Consider the following 17,794-nt stretch of genomic DNA (forward strand, 5'->3'; position numbering starts at 1 on the left):
AATTCTGTGAGTTCAAATATGGGGTAAATTTATACACCTGGGATGTAATTAGGATTAGGAGAGGATTCCCGCCATATGACTGCACCTCTGAGTGCAGAATCTCACGTGGGCCACGGGCTCCAGATGAAGCACAGTTCTGCATTTTCTTCCATCCCTGACTTCAGCATCATCTGCTCCGCAAATCATAGGTCCGGCTGATGAAATTAATTCAGTGCACAGTATAACAGAGCAGAAAGGAAACTGCTTAGAGACCAGAGACACATGGAATACACCCCTGGAGGAAAGTAAGGCAGGAGCTGACTGTGAGTCTTGTGCTCAGCATGTGAGACTTGAAGGGATGACTCCCGTGTCAGTAGGGACACCCATAGACAACAGGCACTGTGGAAATATCAGTACTGGGGGTTTGGATGTTAGCCAGAATTTTCCATGATTGGTGATTTTGGGTGCCTAACATGAATCTTGTTGATTACTGTTGCAGCAGTTTCCAAAGCCTTCTTTTAAGTTGGGTCCCTCAAATTATTTCACCCTCAGGCACACTCAGGCATACCAAGACACTCCTAAAAATCTTTACACCAATACTTCCTTTAACTTATTTAACTTTTGGGTTACTTCTAAATTGTTAACTACTTGTGACTGGAACAAGTGATCAGAGAACTGCTAGGGGAAAAATGTCTCATTGTTTGTCTGTACACCAGCTGATTCATATAAACTCCCTCCCTGTGGTGAAAAGCAAGTTAGAAAACATAAATGCTTGATAGAAGTTTTTGGGTTTTAGTGAGTTCAAAAGCAGTTCAAATGTATCAGCTGAAAAGAAGGATATTGATACTGGCTCAGCAGCAATTCTTTTCAACAAAAGACTGAAGGATGCTTCAATTCAAGTGCACGATTCAGCCACATGTTGATTATACTCAGAGTTGCCCCTCTTATTTTATATGAATGTAGTGGTAATTAGGTTATTTGCTCTCAATAATTTATGTTTTTACAAAATCTGAGTCTCTAATTTTGGAAAAAAACATAAGATTTTTAAAATATTTTTGTTAATTAAACTTGTAATTTGCATTTAATGTCTTGCAAATAGCTTGTGCTTTTTAAAAGAAGGATAATGTGCAGGTGTATCAGTGCATCCTTATGCTACACTGTGCAAGGTTTGGACATGTGATGAATGAAGGTTATATTCTAAAAAGAGGATTCCCAGGTAACTTGATTACTTAAATCCTCATGATTCAGATTCATGACAAAATTTAAAATAATTTATCGCACAGAATGTAATGTATAGCACATATGCAGGTCAAATTTAAACTATTGCTTTCATATGAATTTAAAAAAAAAAGGACATGTCTTTAAATCACCACAAAATTTAAGACAAAGCCAGCTGAATTTCAAAGGTAATTCACTGTGAATTCTATCAGTCTTACAGGAGAAAGTTCTAAGCAACTGTTGTTTCTAGATTCATTTGTTTAGGAAACTTGTATAAAACCCTTTCATAAAAGACAAGTTGGATTTGATTTAAAGTAGAGAAAAAAGGCTTGGTTTTGTTCTTGTAGAGTAGCCCTTATACATTCAGATTTGTGGAACATGTCTCCCCTGACACCAGGATGTGGAATTGTCTTCATAATTCAAGTTTGTGGAGAAGATATGAAAGATGCCACACAAAAATGATATGCCTTTATCAACAGAACACTATTGATTAAGAAATACAGCCCTCAGTCCCCCAGTCCCTCTCTACCTACCTCAGTCCCTTGATTGTCATTCCTAAGAACAAAGAGAAGAGTTTATTTTATTGTATCACTTTGCAGAGAGTAGTATTAAATAATTTAATGAATACAGTAGGTGTTTCTGGATTGTCACCAGGATCATTTCACAATGCAACACTTTTCAGAGCTTGGTGAAATGTACTTCTGCGACAATATCAGCCTTTCACACTCACAGCTCTTGTCTCCCACCAGTTTGCCAAACTATGGAGGAATTTACTTTGAGGCTCTAAAACTAGTATTGTTCAAATTTTTTGATGGAGCATATGGCTTGATTGATTTCAGCCTTCAGGAAAAGACTGAATGCCCTTTTTCTCTCCCATCAGGTGACTGATTCTGCATGCTGTCATGTGCAGGGCCAGTGTTCCCAGAGATACTAGGCTCCTTGTGCAAGGACACCCAGAAATATTGTAAGTGTGCAATCAAGGGGCCAACAGGTGCTTCAGGAATGTCCAGATGTTGAGCAAAGACAAATGGAAAGTGCGGCATCTAGGAGGGAACACAGTGTGCGTCAGTGCAGGTCAGGGACTGACTGGTTTGGGAGCAGCTCTGCAAAAGGCACCTGAGCTCTTGGTGGACCAGTGAACCTGGATTCAGCAGTATGCCCGTGCAGTGATGAAGGCTAACTACATACTAGGCTACATTGAGGACAAGTGCTTATTTCCCTCTGTCCAGGATTTGTGGGTCTGAATCTGAAGCAGGGTGTCCAGTTTTAAGCCTCCAGTATGTGAGATGTAAACCAGAGAGAATCCAGCAAAGGGCCACTAAGACTGTTACAAGGCTGGAGTATCTGCTGCAGGACCTTGGCTAGTAATGCCCAGACTGGTACCTGCAAGCAGTTCCACAGCACAAACAGACAGGACTTTCTGCCTGACCATGGACCAACTGTGACCTCCCTGCTGGGAAGGGTAGACTTAGCGAATGTCATGCTGGAGGGGGAGTGAGCTAGCATGGGAGATAATCTAATCTCAATGGTTCTTAAATATACCCCTCTATCCGGATCCACAGTGTTTTGTTGTTTGCTCTGTCTCACTTGTTGAACATCTCTGCTATATGCTTACCCACATACTTCATTTGTAGTTTCATCCTCCTGAGGGAACCAAAAGCAGCCTGTGTGTGCAAACATCCTCTGGCCTGAGATTTGAGTGCAAGCTCTAACTATAATATCACTTTCTGCAACTGGCTGAAGACTATTTCTTTACTCTTGTACATACGGAAAATAATTTATCCGGAACCACTGGTGCTAAGATGGCACAAAAGACAAACTAAATCACATGACTAAAGCGTCAATCACCTTGCAATGACACCAGCCATTATTTCCGTACATCCTCCTAACAGCGACGCCAGCTATTTTCTTCAGCTGCAATACTCATCCTACCATACAGATCAATTTTAATACCCACCAGATTAAAAGAAAAGGCAGCATATCCCGCGTCTATAAAGCCTTTGAAAAACATGCTGATTTTTCTCATAGGCTTTTCTATAAGTGCATCTGCTTGCTGCCATATCTGAGAAGGGAGTAAAATTGATTACTCGAACCAGTTTGGGCAAAGGGTGTAGGGATGCTGCCTGGCTCGCGTCAGCGGCTGATGTGGATCAGCAGTGCCATCCAGTGGGACACGCAGGGAAGCACAACTCCCCTCTGAAGCTGCGGGGAAGCGAGGGGTGCCTACTGCCGCTCCCGCCCGCAGCCTCGGTGACCACCCAGCGCCGCTCCGTTAGAAGAAACTGCGAGACACCGAGCAAGTTGCGGGGACGCTGCCAGGGCGCTGCCTCCTTTGTCCTGCCAGCCTGGCAGGTACCCTCACGTACTGCTCTGGAGCTGGCAGCAGGCATTTTTGCTCTTCCAAGTTTCAAAGACTTGAAAATTACCATCCCCACAGCTGCTTTCTTTTTGGGAAAGCTGCTCAGGGGAAGCCTCAGTAACTGAGTTTTCTCATAAATCACATGTATTGTCACGTTAACCTTTTACTTTTATTTTGTGACCACTGTTTAGATAAACATCCTGCCTCAGTGGGCAGGAAAATTATTTTCTTTCAAACATTGTTAGAATCCTTAATCCCAAGGAGAGCAAGATTTCTGGGATCCAGATCCTGATGATTTTATTTCTCACAAACCCATCACAGTTGCATTTACTGTGATAAATACAAAACCAAATAATTTTTAAAAAATTTTTAGTATTAAAAAGTTTTAAAATACATTTTAGTGACGTTCTAATATTCCATATCTAACTCACTTTGAATTCGTAAATTTAAGTCCCAAGCTTAATTGACTTACTACGCTGCTAAACACAGCAGACTCGGGAATTTATATACTAGGAAGTTTTAGGTGAAACCTAAAAGGTAGTGCTAAATGAAATCCACAGTGCATCTCTGCAACTATTTGGCATATGAATTCTCAACATGCTGGTTGCCTGTTCCATAGCATACCTCTGTGCATCTAAGCTGTTCTTTCACACACTCCTCTTCCTTGCCTGTATCAATCCACCACAGTACTCAATCACACAAGCTACCCCACCACCAGCTCTGTGATTCCTGTAATGCTGGAGCTCTGTGACTGCACAGACTTATAATTCCCACTCTTTGTTTCCTAGGCTGCATCCTTAAAACTCGTGATCCTTAATTCTTTAAGTTATCCTATCTTTAAGTTAATATAGCTGATGTTCTTTAAGTTAAGAAAAATTATATTTCCTACATTATCTTGACCCTTTAAAATGTCAGTGAATTAATACCTGTTAATTAAACAGATAACATATAATAACATTGTTCATTAATGACTAATGATGACACGATGATTTGTTCTGTTATGACAGCATGACTGCAGACATTGTATGTGCGCATGCGCATGTGCATGCAAGCGGAGGAGCTTAACACACACAGAGAGACTGTAAATATCATTCTTTAAAAAATAATTTATTCCTTATGAAGAAAGCAGAACGAGGATCTCACATAAAAAAAACGTATTTGTAGTAGCTAACATAGCAACAGGTTGCTACATTCAGCGCTCTACAGATAGATCATTATGGGATTATTATGACTAGCAGGAAGGTCACATAGACCCAGTCACAAAGTGTGGAATTTTCCCCCAAATACTCCTAAATCTTTTGTGTCTTCTCTATTTTAAAGGGCAAAGCACACACACCCTATTAAAAAAAAAGGATAAAACACAGAATTATCATGGTATAGCTTCCCATTGATCTCCCCTTGAAACTCCCATAGGTCCTGATTAGAAGACATACAAAAACGTCTAGAAAGCTGAGTTAATTGTGCATAAAGATGAAAAAAAAAAACAACCAAAAACCCAACACTTCCTGTGTCTGTCCTAGTTCATTAAAAAATAAGAAAATTCTCAAATGGAATGTTTCTGACATAGCTGTATTGAGCATCAGACACACATACCAGACTGAGGGCAGTTACAGCTGAATATGCACCATGTCGTCATTTATCTAGGTACCAAGAAAAAATTCTGAGAGTATTGCATTTCCATGGAGAGAGAGAGGGAAAAAAAAAAACAAAACAAAACAAAAAGAACAAAGCAAATACATGCACAGGCAAAAAATCCAATTCATCCAATGATTAAACATTCATCCAATAATTAAAAAACATCAAAAAGGTGGAAGACTAGGACTATCCCAAATGACATCAATATGGAAAATGCAATTCCAGCTCTGAAATGTTGTTTCCCTTTTTATAAAAATATTTGCAACTGTGTAGAAAATTTCAAGCCAAGTACACTTCACATCTGCAAATGGCCACAACTATTTGAGTAACTGAGATAGGTCCTGTGTATTTGATAAATGTCCTGGAGTACTAATGATTCAACATTTATTCATGACATCAGAGGTATGTCCAGTTCAAGCTAATAATTTCACTGCAACAGAAAGCAGAATATGCTGAAGTCTTATGTGGTTGTTTAATAAATAAGATCACAAACAAGAAACAACCAATTCATATACGGTAGTTTGTTTGTTTGCTTCTGAGAATTTTGGTCTGGGCCAACAATTCTCCTGCAGGTGCTATTTCTTGTTTCTAGGCATTGTTTCTGGAAAAAATACAGGACAATTCACTCTTTTGAAGGGATACTGTCTTTCTGTCAACTTACTACTGTACAATGTATAGTATATTTTCCTTGGTTGGGAACCGTCACTGTCGAGATCGAATATACCTACTAAATGCATGATGCATGCCTAGGGCGGTGCTGATAAACCAACCTAGTGTTACGTACATTTACAGAAGAGATTAGATTATCAGATATACTGAGAAAAAATTGCACCCTAAAGGCCCCTGCTTGAAAGACAGAAAAAAACCAAACCACCCAGATTGCCCCCCCAAATCACTTCTTCATCAGCTGCTGGAATCCAGGCAATCCTGCTCGTACTTCTAACTCAGGACTACAGTTGGAAGAATGTTAATTATTAAAGTACATGCACCGAAATATACGCAGGTTTGCCTTTTAAATCTCCCTTATGACAGTGCTTTGCCAGGACAAGATTCTTACTTTGTCTGAACCGCAAAACACCAAAGTCTCCATACAGTAAAACAATGCACAGTTCCATTACAGTGCATTTTTACAATTTGCTTCTTCCAGGAGCCACTCAATTCCATTTAGCAATCCAGCTAAAGTTGCAGCTACAGTGTCCTGCACCTGTAAAAATAAAAAAAGCTAATGTATTAGAGATAACAGGTAACAGGATCTAACAGCATTTTAGTATCACTCCATGTCTATCTTTCAAGTCAGAAATACTCATATCAAATTTAAATTTTTATCACTGCCTTAAAGGTCCCTTAGACAAAAAAAGACTTCTTAAGAGTAAGGTACAAAAAGAAAACACTACTCTTTACAAAATGACTTATAAGACCCGTTAGGAGAGCCTTGCATTCTTGGTATCAAGGTGAATTTTATTTCAGTTGTTCCATCAGCTACTCTGGAACATTATACTTACTTTATGGATGAGAATCTACTTGAGAATTCTTCTCGTAACTCTTAAAGCAAAAATGCTGCTAGCTTTAGAATTCAATGCACATTATTAATTCTCAGGTTTTGTAATGTATTATGAAGTGGCTATTATAAATGGTATGTTTTTAAAAAAGCCTGTAAACATTTTCCTTATGAAAACAAAGGAATTATCTGAAATCAGGATTTTGTTTTTTTCTGATTAAGAGTTATTCTTCGGCCACACAACATCACCAAAAATAAATTATGTGTGGCTGAGCCATACTAATAAATACTGTGTTTGACAAGCATAAAAGAACAGGTTCCGGACCTCACATGCTAGGTAAAAACCTGATTTGTCAAAAACTCTATAATCACGTCAAGCAAGCAACAATTAACAGTCTCCTGAAAATGGCAGAAAAATCCACCTTGTGTCCAAGGCCTTGGGTCGTCCTCAGGAAATTTAGATTTAAATTAACTGAAGCTTCCTTACTCCCTTTGAGACCAACATTTTGTCATTCCTTACATTCTGGCTCCATCTGAAGTTTCTCATGTGTTCCTGGGCAAGCCACTTAGCTCCCCTATGTTCAGATAGGCTAATGCTTCATCTTAAAGGACCAGAGAAACTCAATTCTTCACCTAAGTGGAGAGGTCATGTACTAGTGTTGAAAGCTGGACTTGCGTAGGTGAGTACAGTTCAGAAACTACCATAAGCCTAAACTAAATTTAAGCCACAGAGAAATAGAAAATAAAAGGTTTAAAAGCAAGTACCATCCAGGGCTGATGTAGCAGATTTAGTTGCAACTGATGTGCCATGTAAACACAGGGAATTCTTTTCACACCAATGTGAGAAACACAAGACAAAACTAGCAGAGGTCTGTTCGGAGGCCCAAGAGCTGGATCAATCATTGCCAAAATACGAGCCAGTTCCTCTTGACGATCATGGTCTAAGAAACAATTTTTAATATATGAGTATTAAATATATGCAAATCCCAAGGATAACTTTTTTTTTTTAAACTTTTCAAATATTTAAGATATCAGAGGTGAGGAAACAAGATGGCTGGAAGGGACATGGCCAGATTATCTAGTTCTGCTTATCCCAAGGCTGGATCGTTCACATTCATGTCACACAGATGTTCATGTCACGCTTAGATGTTATTTAAAGATCTCCATAGATTCTACAGGCAGCCTGTTCCAGTCCTTAACACCACAGTGTTTTCCAAGTACCTCGCAGAGATCAAAATTGCAGCAAGCCATTAAGAAATACTCACACCCCGTACAGTCAGCAGCCCTTCCCTACTGATGTTACTTTTCTCCTTAGTATATCCCTTCACATTTTTTTACTCTCTTCTTTTCTGAGCTAGCCCTTTCCCTCCATTTAAAGTTGATGAATGTAAAGACAATTACCATAATAGGTATTTGGATTATCCTCTTTTAGGACTATCCTGATTGGCACTCTTTGCGTCTTTTACTGCAGTTTTCCTGGAGAAGGTTCTGTTTCCAGGCTATGACACCACCACAAGAGGCATTTCAGGCTGTTTCTCCTAACCACGGCCAGGGGTATTTTTTGGTTTTGGGTTTTTGGCTTTTTTTTTTAATCCAGATCATTTCCCACACGTAGCTTAGATAGAAACCACATCAGTATCCACCATAAATGAAAGAAGGGGCCAGAACCCCTCACAGGGAAATGTGGGAGAGTGTCTAGGATAGGGGACCTCTTTGACTGGATACGCCATGAAGAAATAGCACTAATGAAGCAGATTTTGAAAGAATCAGAAAATGGATTTTGATGTCTTGCATATTCTTTGCAATCTTTTATGACATTCTAATCATTCACAAAATATGAATAAATAAAATAAAGAGAAACCCCTTACTTTTATGAGCTTCTGCATTAGCAACATAAATGAATCCATCAACTACTTCGCACACCTTTTTCACTTGAGCTATTACACTGTAGTGCACGGCTTGCTGATTCCCTACTACACTGTTCTCTTGGTAGAACATCTTATTCACAGCAACAGCTTGCTCTGCCCTTGCTCTCCTCCTTTCCACACTGAAAGATATTTCAATATTTCAGTAGTCAGGTTAATTGACAATGCAAAAACTCAATTTTGAGAGTCTAGGCAGCACAGGAAAGGGACAGGAAAATGGCCTGAGCCAGCAAAACAGTTTCTTTTCTCCCTGTCTCCTCCCCCCCCCTTCTTTTCTAGTGTGCATATACAGATGGTTAGCAATCTGCAAGATGCATATGAAAATACAGGATGAGTTTATACAGTGTTTTAAAAAGGCATCAATCAAGGTATCAAGAGGGACAGAAGCATCTGTTACATATTTGTCATACACATTTGGTATGTATAAGGTTTGGAAAAGGTTTATTGCTTACATGTGAAAATTTAGCAGTTGGAGAAGGAAGGAAAGAAGGAAAAAGTGAAGATATGCATTGAAACTTCAGTTTATAAGGGATATCCATGCATGTGAATGCACACATAAAAATCACATGACAAAAACATGGGGAAAAGTACGAAATAACGGAGAAACTGTCCTTTTTTTTTTTGGTGGAGAACAAATCTTACCTGGTGGTTGAATACAATGTCAGAATATTGAATTTTTGATTGTTGCTAAACTGAAAACTGACTCCTGATCCAATTCCTACAGGGAAAAAATGAATATATGAGATTACAGCTATTTGGTTACTGAATACAACCAAGTGGTAGGCTAAAAATTCCAGTGGTGCTATAAAATGGGCACATCCAAGCCTAGGAGTTGCTGTTAGGGGCAGCATATTTACTATTTTATGATGAAATTTTATACATGCTCTAATTGATCAGACTATTAATTTAATTGAAATCAATTCAATAGTATTAAAAGAAAACAAGGAGGCATTTCCATGTTTCTGATACTTAGAGCTGAACCTAGAAACCTAAGCCAGAGAGGAGCTAGGCTTGGGTTTATTAGCTGAAACTGGCATAGCAAAGGCTCTAGTCTGTTTATGATAAGCTACACTGAAAAGGACATGAGAAAAAAAAAGGTAACACTACTAAGAAATCATATTTTCACACTTTCTATAAATACAATTTAATTATTCCAATTCTGCTGTGCTGAAGTAAACATTACTTAAAAAGTAATAGGCTTTTGCCTCTGGTTTGGACTGAAGTGAATCTACAGATGTTGAAAACTGTGTTTTTAAACATTGAAAAAAATCCTTCACCTGCTCCTGTTACTCTTCTAAATGAAATTTACACCATTTGACACAGGACTGAATCATACAAAGGATCAGTCTTGACTTCCTGTATAAAAACACAAGTGTGTTTTTTAGCCATTTTCTGCAAGCAGTATCTAAAGAAAGTTTTGCGTTTATCCATTACAACAGCAGGTGTGATGTGGAATTTAGGATCAAAATAGAAGTACAAGGAGCAAAATGATCCCTGTGACATTGTGCAAATTTAAGCATAAATTCACTGCAGCTATAATTCTATCACAAATGTTCATTACATTTATCCTTCAGAATAAACACAAAGAGAAACTTTTTTTTTTTTTACCATTATGCTATTGAGTTTCAAGGGGAGAAAAAAGCATCCCTTTTCTCCATTTCTCCCCCAATGTTTTTTGTGTTACATCTACTTATGAAATAAAAAAGTCAAAAACCAAAACCAGCATTACCATGAATTTGTCTTTGAGGTAAGCCAGCTACTAGCAGAACTTCTGGGCATGTCATCATCTTTTGCACTAAAGAGTCATCCAGCTCTTCCAAACCTGGCCCAAACATAGCAAAGCGAGGTTCTGCCTGAGTGACCAGTGATTGCAAAAAGGAAGTCACAGCCCCATACCGGGGACGGCTTGATTTCAAACTTCTTCTACTCTGAGGACAGCTTTTTTTGTATCTGTGTAAAATAGATGCAACTAGAAATTAAAATACAAAAGAGGTATTAATCAAAGAACATAAATTGATTTAGGTCCCACACTTCTCATGCTTCGTTACCGGTACAACTCAAGCACTGGTCAAAAATGATGATGTTCCATACTGGTAGTTTCAAGCACCAGTACAAAGCAGGTAAAGGCATCAGTCCTTTCGAAGTCCAAATACTGACTTTTTGGACCTATGTATCTTTTAGTTTTTTAAAAAATAAAATAAAATAAAATAACAAAATCCCCCACCCTCACTGAACACACAATATTGGTAAAATAACATCAAAGCTCACGAGTCACATACAATATAAAAAATACGAGACTTATGAGTGCATTTCAAACCTTAATTTCAATGCTTTTGTGTTTATGAACTATGAAACAGGTAACTCCACTTGAAAAGGAGCATTTCCCCTGTAGGCACAGAGAACGCGTGTTGTGAAAGGAGACAGGTGTTTGCAAGCTTATGTGCTCATCTGATGCAGAAGCTGGAAGGCATGAAAAGACGTTGGTAATCAAAGGAAAGAATTAAGAGTCATAGAAGTGACACACATCCTAGAAGCAGCTTCAGTCTTTGCTTCTGTAGTCACCGTAGGCTGCTGCTGGATAAATCACTTCAAGGCAACGTTAAATGTGTGCTCCTCTACACCCAAACTGAGATGCTTCAGTTGAGATCAGCAAAACCAGCAAGTGCTCACAGGCACAATGGAAATTAGTGACAGGTATTTTCAAATAGGTGATGCTCTGAAGTATTCAGACCTAAAGAGATTGAAATCCGCGTTCAAAACCAGTAGCTATTTTGCACTTCAAATTCTGGGCATGTCTTTCCCCATCTGTAAAGTGTGGATGAAGGGCACAGAGATTGCAGAGGTTAGTGCACTTGTAGTGAAACAACAGTTTCATGAAACCGCCTCTGGAAAATTTAAATGCAAATTAAAGAAAAAGAGAACTACTCCAAATTAATTTAGGGAATTGAATGAAGTTCAAAAAAACCCCCACAGAATAATCTGTTTGTCTTAAGCATTCTTCTCAGTCACCCAAACTCATTAGGAGTGCTGCTATGCTTTTCAACGATACTAGCTGAAACGTGTGTCTTTGTCTTAACGGCATCTGACCATCAGAGCTAAAGCAATACTGCTTGTATTCTGTGCACATTCAAAAAAACCCCTTTTTTTTTTTCCTTAGGTCTTCCAGGTAAGATGAAAAAAATGAAAATTCATTCAATTTGCTGTAGTTGAAGACTTCTTAGTACTTTTATTAAAATAAGAAACCACGTGTCATTGTACTGAGAGGAAAGAACACATTTTTATCAACAGTATGCACACCTTCTGAGATGACTGTATTTCTGTGGCATAGCAGACATGCAGTTCACAAAAAGCTTTAAAAGTTTTTTTACAACGTTAGCTTTTGTCTTCTCTCCAACATTTTACATTCTTGTTGAATTCCAACCAGAAAGAGCTGACAAAACTGTCAAACAACAGGAAATTGTGTTTCCAAAATAAAACAATGGATTTGAGACACATCAGAATTTAAGCAGCGGCTTACAGCACAGTTTTACAGCTGTAAATAGAAAACATGCACGTGGGGTGCACATGCCTGCTGTAGAGAGACTGTAGGTCGTGTAAGAGAGTACGAAGGTACTTACATTGCCATGTAATCATACAGCGCATTATCGCTGACCTCTGAAAAGGCTTTATTAAAAATCTCCCCATCTGGGAGTGATTTCCAATCAACAGATGTCCAAAAGGGGAGATCCCTCAGGAGAAAATACCTCCACAACAACGGATCCTGCACAGCCGCCCTCCAATAACAACTCGTGCTTCCCAAATGGCACAAATCTTGGGGCGAGAGGAAGGACATGATGTTCAGCTGCACGTCGATCTGAAAACCGTCGAGAGCAGCCGTTTAACGACTCAGGAATTAAGCAGTGAAGATGCAAGAGGTGGGATGCTGAGCTTCTCCTCCCCCCAACCCCCGCCACCTCGGGCTCCACTCACCGGCAGCGCCTGCAAGGCGCTCACCTCCTCCGGCAGCGTTGGACGCGGGGGAGCCGCGAACGCGGCGGTACCGCCGCGTTCGCGGCTCCCCCGCGTCCAACGCTCCCGGAGGACGCGGAGCCGACCCCGCACGGCGGCCTCCAAACCGCCCCGTTCCTCCGCTCCGCCGGCCGCCATTAACGCCGAAGCCCCGCCGCCCCTCGGAGTTACTGCGCCGGCGCCGGCGCCGGCGGGCGAGGCGGGGCGGAGGCCGCGCAGTCCTTTGTCGCACAATGTGGCGGCGGGGGGAGGGGGTCCTCCTAGGAACGCTTGACCATAGTCGTTGGACCTGTATCACGGGAGTTCTTTGAATGCACGTTTTTAATGTAAGAGAAGCATACATTTTGAGAAGAAGAACGGTCAGACACTGAAGCAGAGACCCGCTCCCTAACCGTGCTTTGCAGACACAAGGTTTCTTCCAGCACAGCTAAAGCAGCGGTTTTTAGTTGTGGGATGTCGCGAAGTAACACAACATTTCCTTTGCTGTTGTTGTGTTCCACCCACGGCCTCTTAAAGGCCCCTCACAGGCAGCCACATACTTCATTAACATGTTTTTGCCCGTTTCTCGGAAATCCAGCGGCACGCTCTGTGATCTGCAGCCCAGGTCACTGTTAGAGACGGAACCTATCGTCTCAAGGCTTTCCTGCCTCCCTTCTCCACACAGTCGCAGGCCCCAGTAGCACATTTCTCCACTGTACATCATTGCCAGTAAATGAGTGTCACTAAATATACCTGCAAAAATAATTTAGATCAAGTACTTTATTGTTCTGTTATAAGCAAGTACACAGCTTGTTAACTTCAAAATTATTTTTTTCAGTAACAGTGGGGAAAAAAAAAATCCAAAAAGGCAGTATAAACCTATTAAAGAGGTACACCAAAAAAACCCAAATTTTAACCATGAGATGACTGACACCGCCCAGAAGAGAACCTGGATCAAGGCCTTGCTGATTTCTATATCTGTTTTGCCCCTCCATAATGCTAAAATCTTAGAGATTGCCATATAAATATTATTCTGATAATTGTGTTTGCCTATTTATCTTAGAGAATTTCAGTGTTTCTTTTTACAATGCATTAAGCGCAGGCATGATTATGCATATTTATTTTAGAATACTTCTATGCCTGCCACAATTTAAGCCTCAAAGAAGACGCTGTTTGAGCATCATCTTAACTCAGGTTAACTAGCAGCAGCTTTAGTATTTGAATAGAAAGCAACATACATGTACAGGGTCATGGAAAAACAAGCCCTGCTAAATAAATCTTTAACAAATCAGTTACTGAACTTGGCTCTGCATTGTGGAGCTGAATTGGAGCAGCACCACTTTCAGATGAAATTAAGAAGGTGCTCCATCCCCCCACAGCCAGAGTTGAGCTAGTTTAGAGTATGTACAACGTGGACATCATGTTCCCAGCACCAGCTGTTTTACCTTACAGATCCCCCCCTGCTGCATCACCCCACCTGCATCACACTGATGCAGCCTCAGATCCTCATGGAAATGTACTACAGTAATGCAACCTACATGAAGTGGAGACAGAATAAAAGTTTGCCAAATCTAACCAATTCTGCATGTACTTTCTACCTGTGTGAAGTCAGTAATTCTGTGTTCCCATCTGTGTTCTCCTAGGTCTAAACAGGAAGACCAACATGGGAACATCCAGCATCCTCTGCAGTCGTATTTGTGCTTTCAACATTTGTCAACTGACACCTGGATGTTTGTAAAACACACGTGCTGTGCATGAAACACCCATTGCCTCAGTTCACTTTCCTCCAGTGCACCCAAAAACACAGAGAAAATGAGCACTGACACCTCCTAAAATCCATGAGTCAAAAGAAGGGGGGGAGGGGAGAGCACTGCTGCCTGCTTATCTGTCCTATTATTTTTTTGTTCTAAAAAGTGACAGTTTTTTAATACAAATGCAGTCAAACAACAAAAATATGCAATAAAGCATTTCATAAAGTAGAGCAGTTGCTAAGAGGAGCAGGTTGTAGGGTTTTTGGAAGTTTGTTTTTATCTGGGTTTTTTTTACCTTCACTGAGTAATTTAGCTGTGTCTTTATCTTGAAGTGAGACATCTTCATTTAGCTGAAGGGGGCATCTAAAGCTAAGCATCTTCATCAAGTAGTGAACTCCATCATTAAGACACTGAGTACAGTTAAAAAACGAGGAGAAAAAAAAAAAACCTTTTAGATAAGTTCTGATTAATTTAATGATCGCCAGAAATAATTCCCGCTATGAATTCCCCACAACCCTATTTAAAAGGAAAAAAACCAAGAAGCTGTACTTCATAAGCAAAGAGTCAAACTTTAAAAGTGTATTCACATGCTCATAACTTTTAAATCTCCTTTACCTTTTTAAATATGGCAATGTTTTCTTGTAGCCATTCACTCCTTTCTTTTGCTGTATGACAATGCATGTAAAGCAGGGCTCCTTTTCTCCAGTAAAGACATTCTAACAACTCTGCACCAAGGAAGTTGATGGGCTGAAATAAAATCCAACAAACTGGGATAACCCAAAAGTAAACCATCTAAACTACTCATATACACACAAACTGTGTTATATTCAGTCTCTTAACTTTACAGGCTGTACTTAACAGCAACAGTCACAGACACAAGCGTAATGCTTTGGATTTAAACTGCCAAAAGTACATGGAATCATGAAATGTTAGCAAGAAAAACTCTGAACACACAATAAATTACTTGAAAAAATACTTTCAGGAATCGCTATTTAAATTAAATTCTGCCCATCAAAAATACAAATACTACTACCCTATTTCAGATTTTTTTATTTTTAAATAATGAAATAATTAATTCTCTGGCTGAAAAACGTTAGTACTCACTTCTTCATTTATGCTGCACTCCCTCACTAGGTCTTCTGGTTCTGAAAGAACAGAAATAAGTTCTTTAACTTTTTGCAGGGAAGATTCTTCTGGGAAATCTTCATCCACAAGCTGGTTTTCCTCAGAATACGTAATGTCTAAGACAGCCTACGAAAGCAAGAAGATACACAACATAAAAATGCTACCAGCAAAATAATCAAATGGTGGTGTGCAGTAAGATACAAACTTGTTGCAGCTTATAAAACACGACAATTTTAAGGTAATTTTTAACATTTAGTTTACAAAAGCTGCAAGTTGAAAGTATTGCAAGATTGCCGACAGTGAACGTAAACTCAAAACCCTTTCTGTCCCTGCAGTACCAGCACAATCATTATCGACTTCGAGTTATCTTCTAATCCAGACAAAAGCAGCCCTGCACTTTGTGGATGTTGACCACACACAACAAGTAAGAGGGATTGCCTCTCTGCTGTACCTGCTTTCCTACACCCAGCCCTCTCCCATACCCTACACAGTAGATTTTCTTGAGTGGGAGCTCTCAATGCTTTAAATATACTACCTGCGTATAGAGCTGCAAAAGCGTGGAAGGATGTTCTTTCCCTTCGTTACAGAGGTCCTTCAATTTGTCCAGAGTAGCAGAGCCCTTTGCTAAGAAGGTATCTGAAGGAAGAACACAACGCTTCCTTAGCACTGAAAAGCACTCTGCAAGAGCCTTGCTTACTCTCCCTTTTCACTTCATACGGTTTTATCCATCTTTGCGGCATCTACAAAAGCAGCTGAGTAATACAGCACGTAAACAGGCCTGCTCTCCTGTCAGACGACACCTTTCACGACTGAACTAAGGGCATTCATGGTTACGGCCTGATGTCTCAAAACCAACGCCACACACTCCACTTGCAAAGAAGTCACACACCAACAGCACGACTTGCTAACGCGCAGGTACACGTTTTAGGCCTCGGCCGCCCTGCTCCACGGAAAAGCCTGCGGGCGGAGCCTCCGCACGGAGGCCTGGGCCGGCACCGGCCGCGCTGCTCCTGGGGCGAGTCTGTTTTTGGGAGGCGGGAGAAGCCGAGGCCTCAGCAGCTGCCCCGGAGCCGGGGGCAGCAGAGGGCGGAGCGGGCCCGCGGGAACGCCGGGCAGGGCAGGGCAGGGCAGGGCAGGGCCGGGCCGGGCCCCGTCCCCTCCCTCCTGCGGCCTCTCACCGTCGCCGCCCGCTCCCCTGGGCGCCGCCAGCCGCCGGCCCAGCGCCGCCAGCCGCGGCCGCAGCGCGGACACCGCGCCCGCGGACACCGCGCCCCCCGCCTCGGCGCCCCCCGCCTCCGCCATCGCCGCCGCCCGTCAACCGCGCCCCGCTACGCTCGACGCGGCGCCGGTTCGGGGCGGCCGCCAGGGCGGGCCAGCCCGCGGCGCCGCCCGTTGGGGCGGGGGCCGCCGGGGCGGAGAACGGCGCGCAGGCGCAGCGGCGCCGGGGCCGGGCGGGCCGCGCCTACCCGGGGGTGTGAGGCGCCGGCCCCGCCGGGGCGGGAGCGGCTGCCGGCGAGGCGGGCTCTGGCGGAGCGGGGACGCCGGGGGTTCCCGCTCCCGCCGTCTGGGCCTGCCAGCACCGCGGCGGTGGTGAGACTCAACTGGCGTCCGGGCCAAGGCAGCGGGAGGAGCGGGGCACCTGCGGCCTCCCCGGTACTGCCTCAGTAGTACTCCCCGACAGGCAGCGAAACGGCAGGCGGGCCTGCTGGGCCAGCCTTGTGCACCCCGAAGGCCGGGACTTCCGTTTTATTTTTTTACGTGGACTTCAAGGCTTTTTTATAACAGACCTTTGTGGCGTCTGCAGATCTGTGTCAAGGTCCCCGGGGAGGGTGTTCGGCGTTTCCCTGTGTTGCCCCCTGGTCAAACGATGCTCTCCAGCCTCGCTGCGGAATAGGTCTTGCCCATAAGCGAACTGAAACGAATGCTGAAGGGCTGTGAGGTTTTTTAAGGCCAAAGTCACACTTTTTAATCAATAAATATATCTCTGTTGGTGTTTTTTTACTTACTTTTTTGTCCTGGTTTCAGCTGGGATACAGTATATTTTCTTCCTAATAGCTGGTACAGTGCTGTGTCTTGGATTTAGCGTGAGACCAATGTTGATAACACACTGATGTTTTAGTTGTTGCTAAGTAGTGCTGATCCCAAGTTAAGGGTTTTTCAGTTTCCCATGCTCTGCCAGCATGCGGGTAACAAGAAGCTGGGAGGGAGCACGGCCAGGACAGCTGACCCAAACTAGCCAAAGGGATATTCCATACCATAGAAAGTCATGCTCAGTACATAAACTGGGGGAGTTGGCTGGGAGGGGCAGATTGCAGCT

The 17,794-nt window shown here is 42.0% G+C and overlaps 2 protein-coding genes across 2 annotated transcripts; both read right to left on the reverse strand.

Moving 5' to 3' along the window:
• Nucleotides 1–4,644: 4,644 nt before the first annotated feature.
• On the reverse strand, nucleotides 4,645–12,965 carry FBXO4 (F-box protein 4). Its single transcript, XM_052778050.1, is given in 8 exon segments — nucleotides 4,645–6,395; nucleotides 7,455–7,630; nucleotides 8,558–8,736; nucleotides 9,257–9,332; nucleotides 10,344–10,564; nucleotides 12,232–12,467; nucleotides 12,584–12,878; nucleotides 12,880–12,965. Coding segments are annotated over 8 exon segments (1,359 nt in total). The 3' UTR covers nucleotides 4,645–6,305.
• Nucleotides 12,926–16,810, reverse strand: RIMOC1 (RAB7A interacting MON1-CCZ1 complex subunit 1). Its single transcript, XM_052778051.1, has 6 exons — nucleotides 16,656–16,810; nucleotides 16,013–16,113; nucleotides 15,457–15,603; nucleotides 14,968–15,099; nucleotides 14,648–14,762; nucleotides 12,926–13,354 (listed from the first exon to the last, which is right to left on the reverse strand). Exons 1-6 carry the CDS (start codon nucleotides 16,777–16,779, stop codon nucleotides 13,065–13,067), a joined length of 909 nt encoding a protein of 302 aa, XP_052634011.1. The 5' UTR covers nucleotides 16,780–16,810; the 3' UTR covers nucleotides 12,926–13,064.
• Between the last annotated feature and the right edge of the window lie 984 nt (nucleotides 16,811–17,794).

Source organism: Harpia harpyja, chromosome Z, assembly GCF_026419915.1.
Source record: "Harpia harpyja isolate bHarHar1 chromosome Z, bHarHar1 primary haplotype, whole genome shotgun sequence".
In the NCBI taxonomy this organism is placed as follows: domain Eukaryota; kingdom Metazoa; phylum Chordata; class Aves; order Accipitriformes; family Accipitridae; genus Harpia; species Harpia harpyja.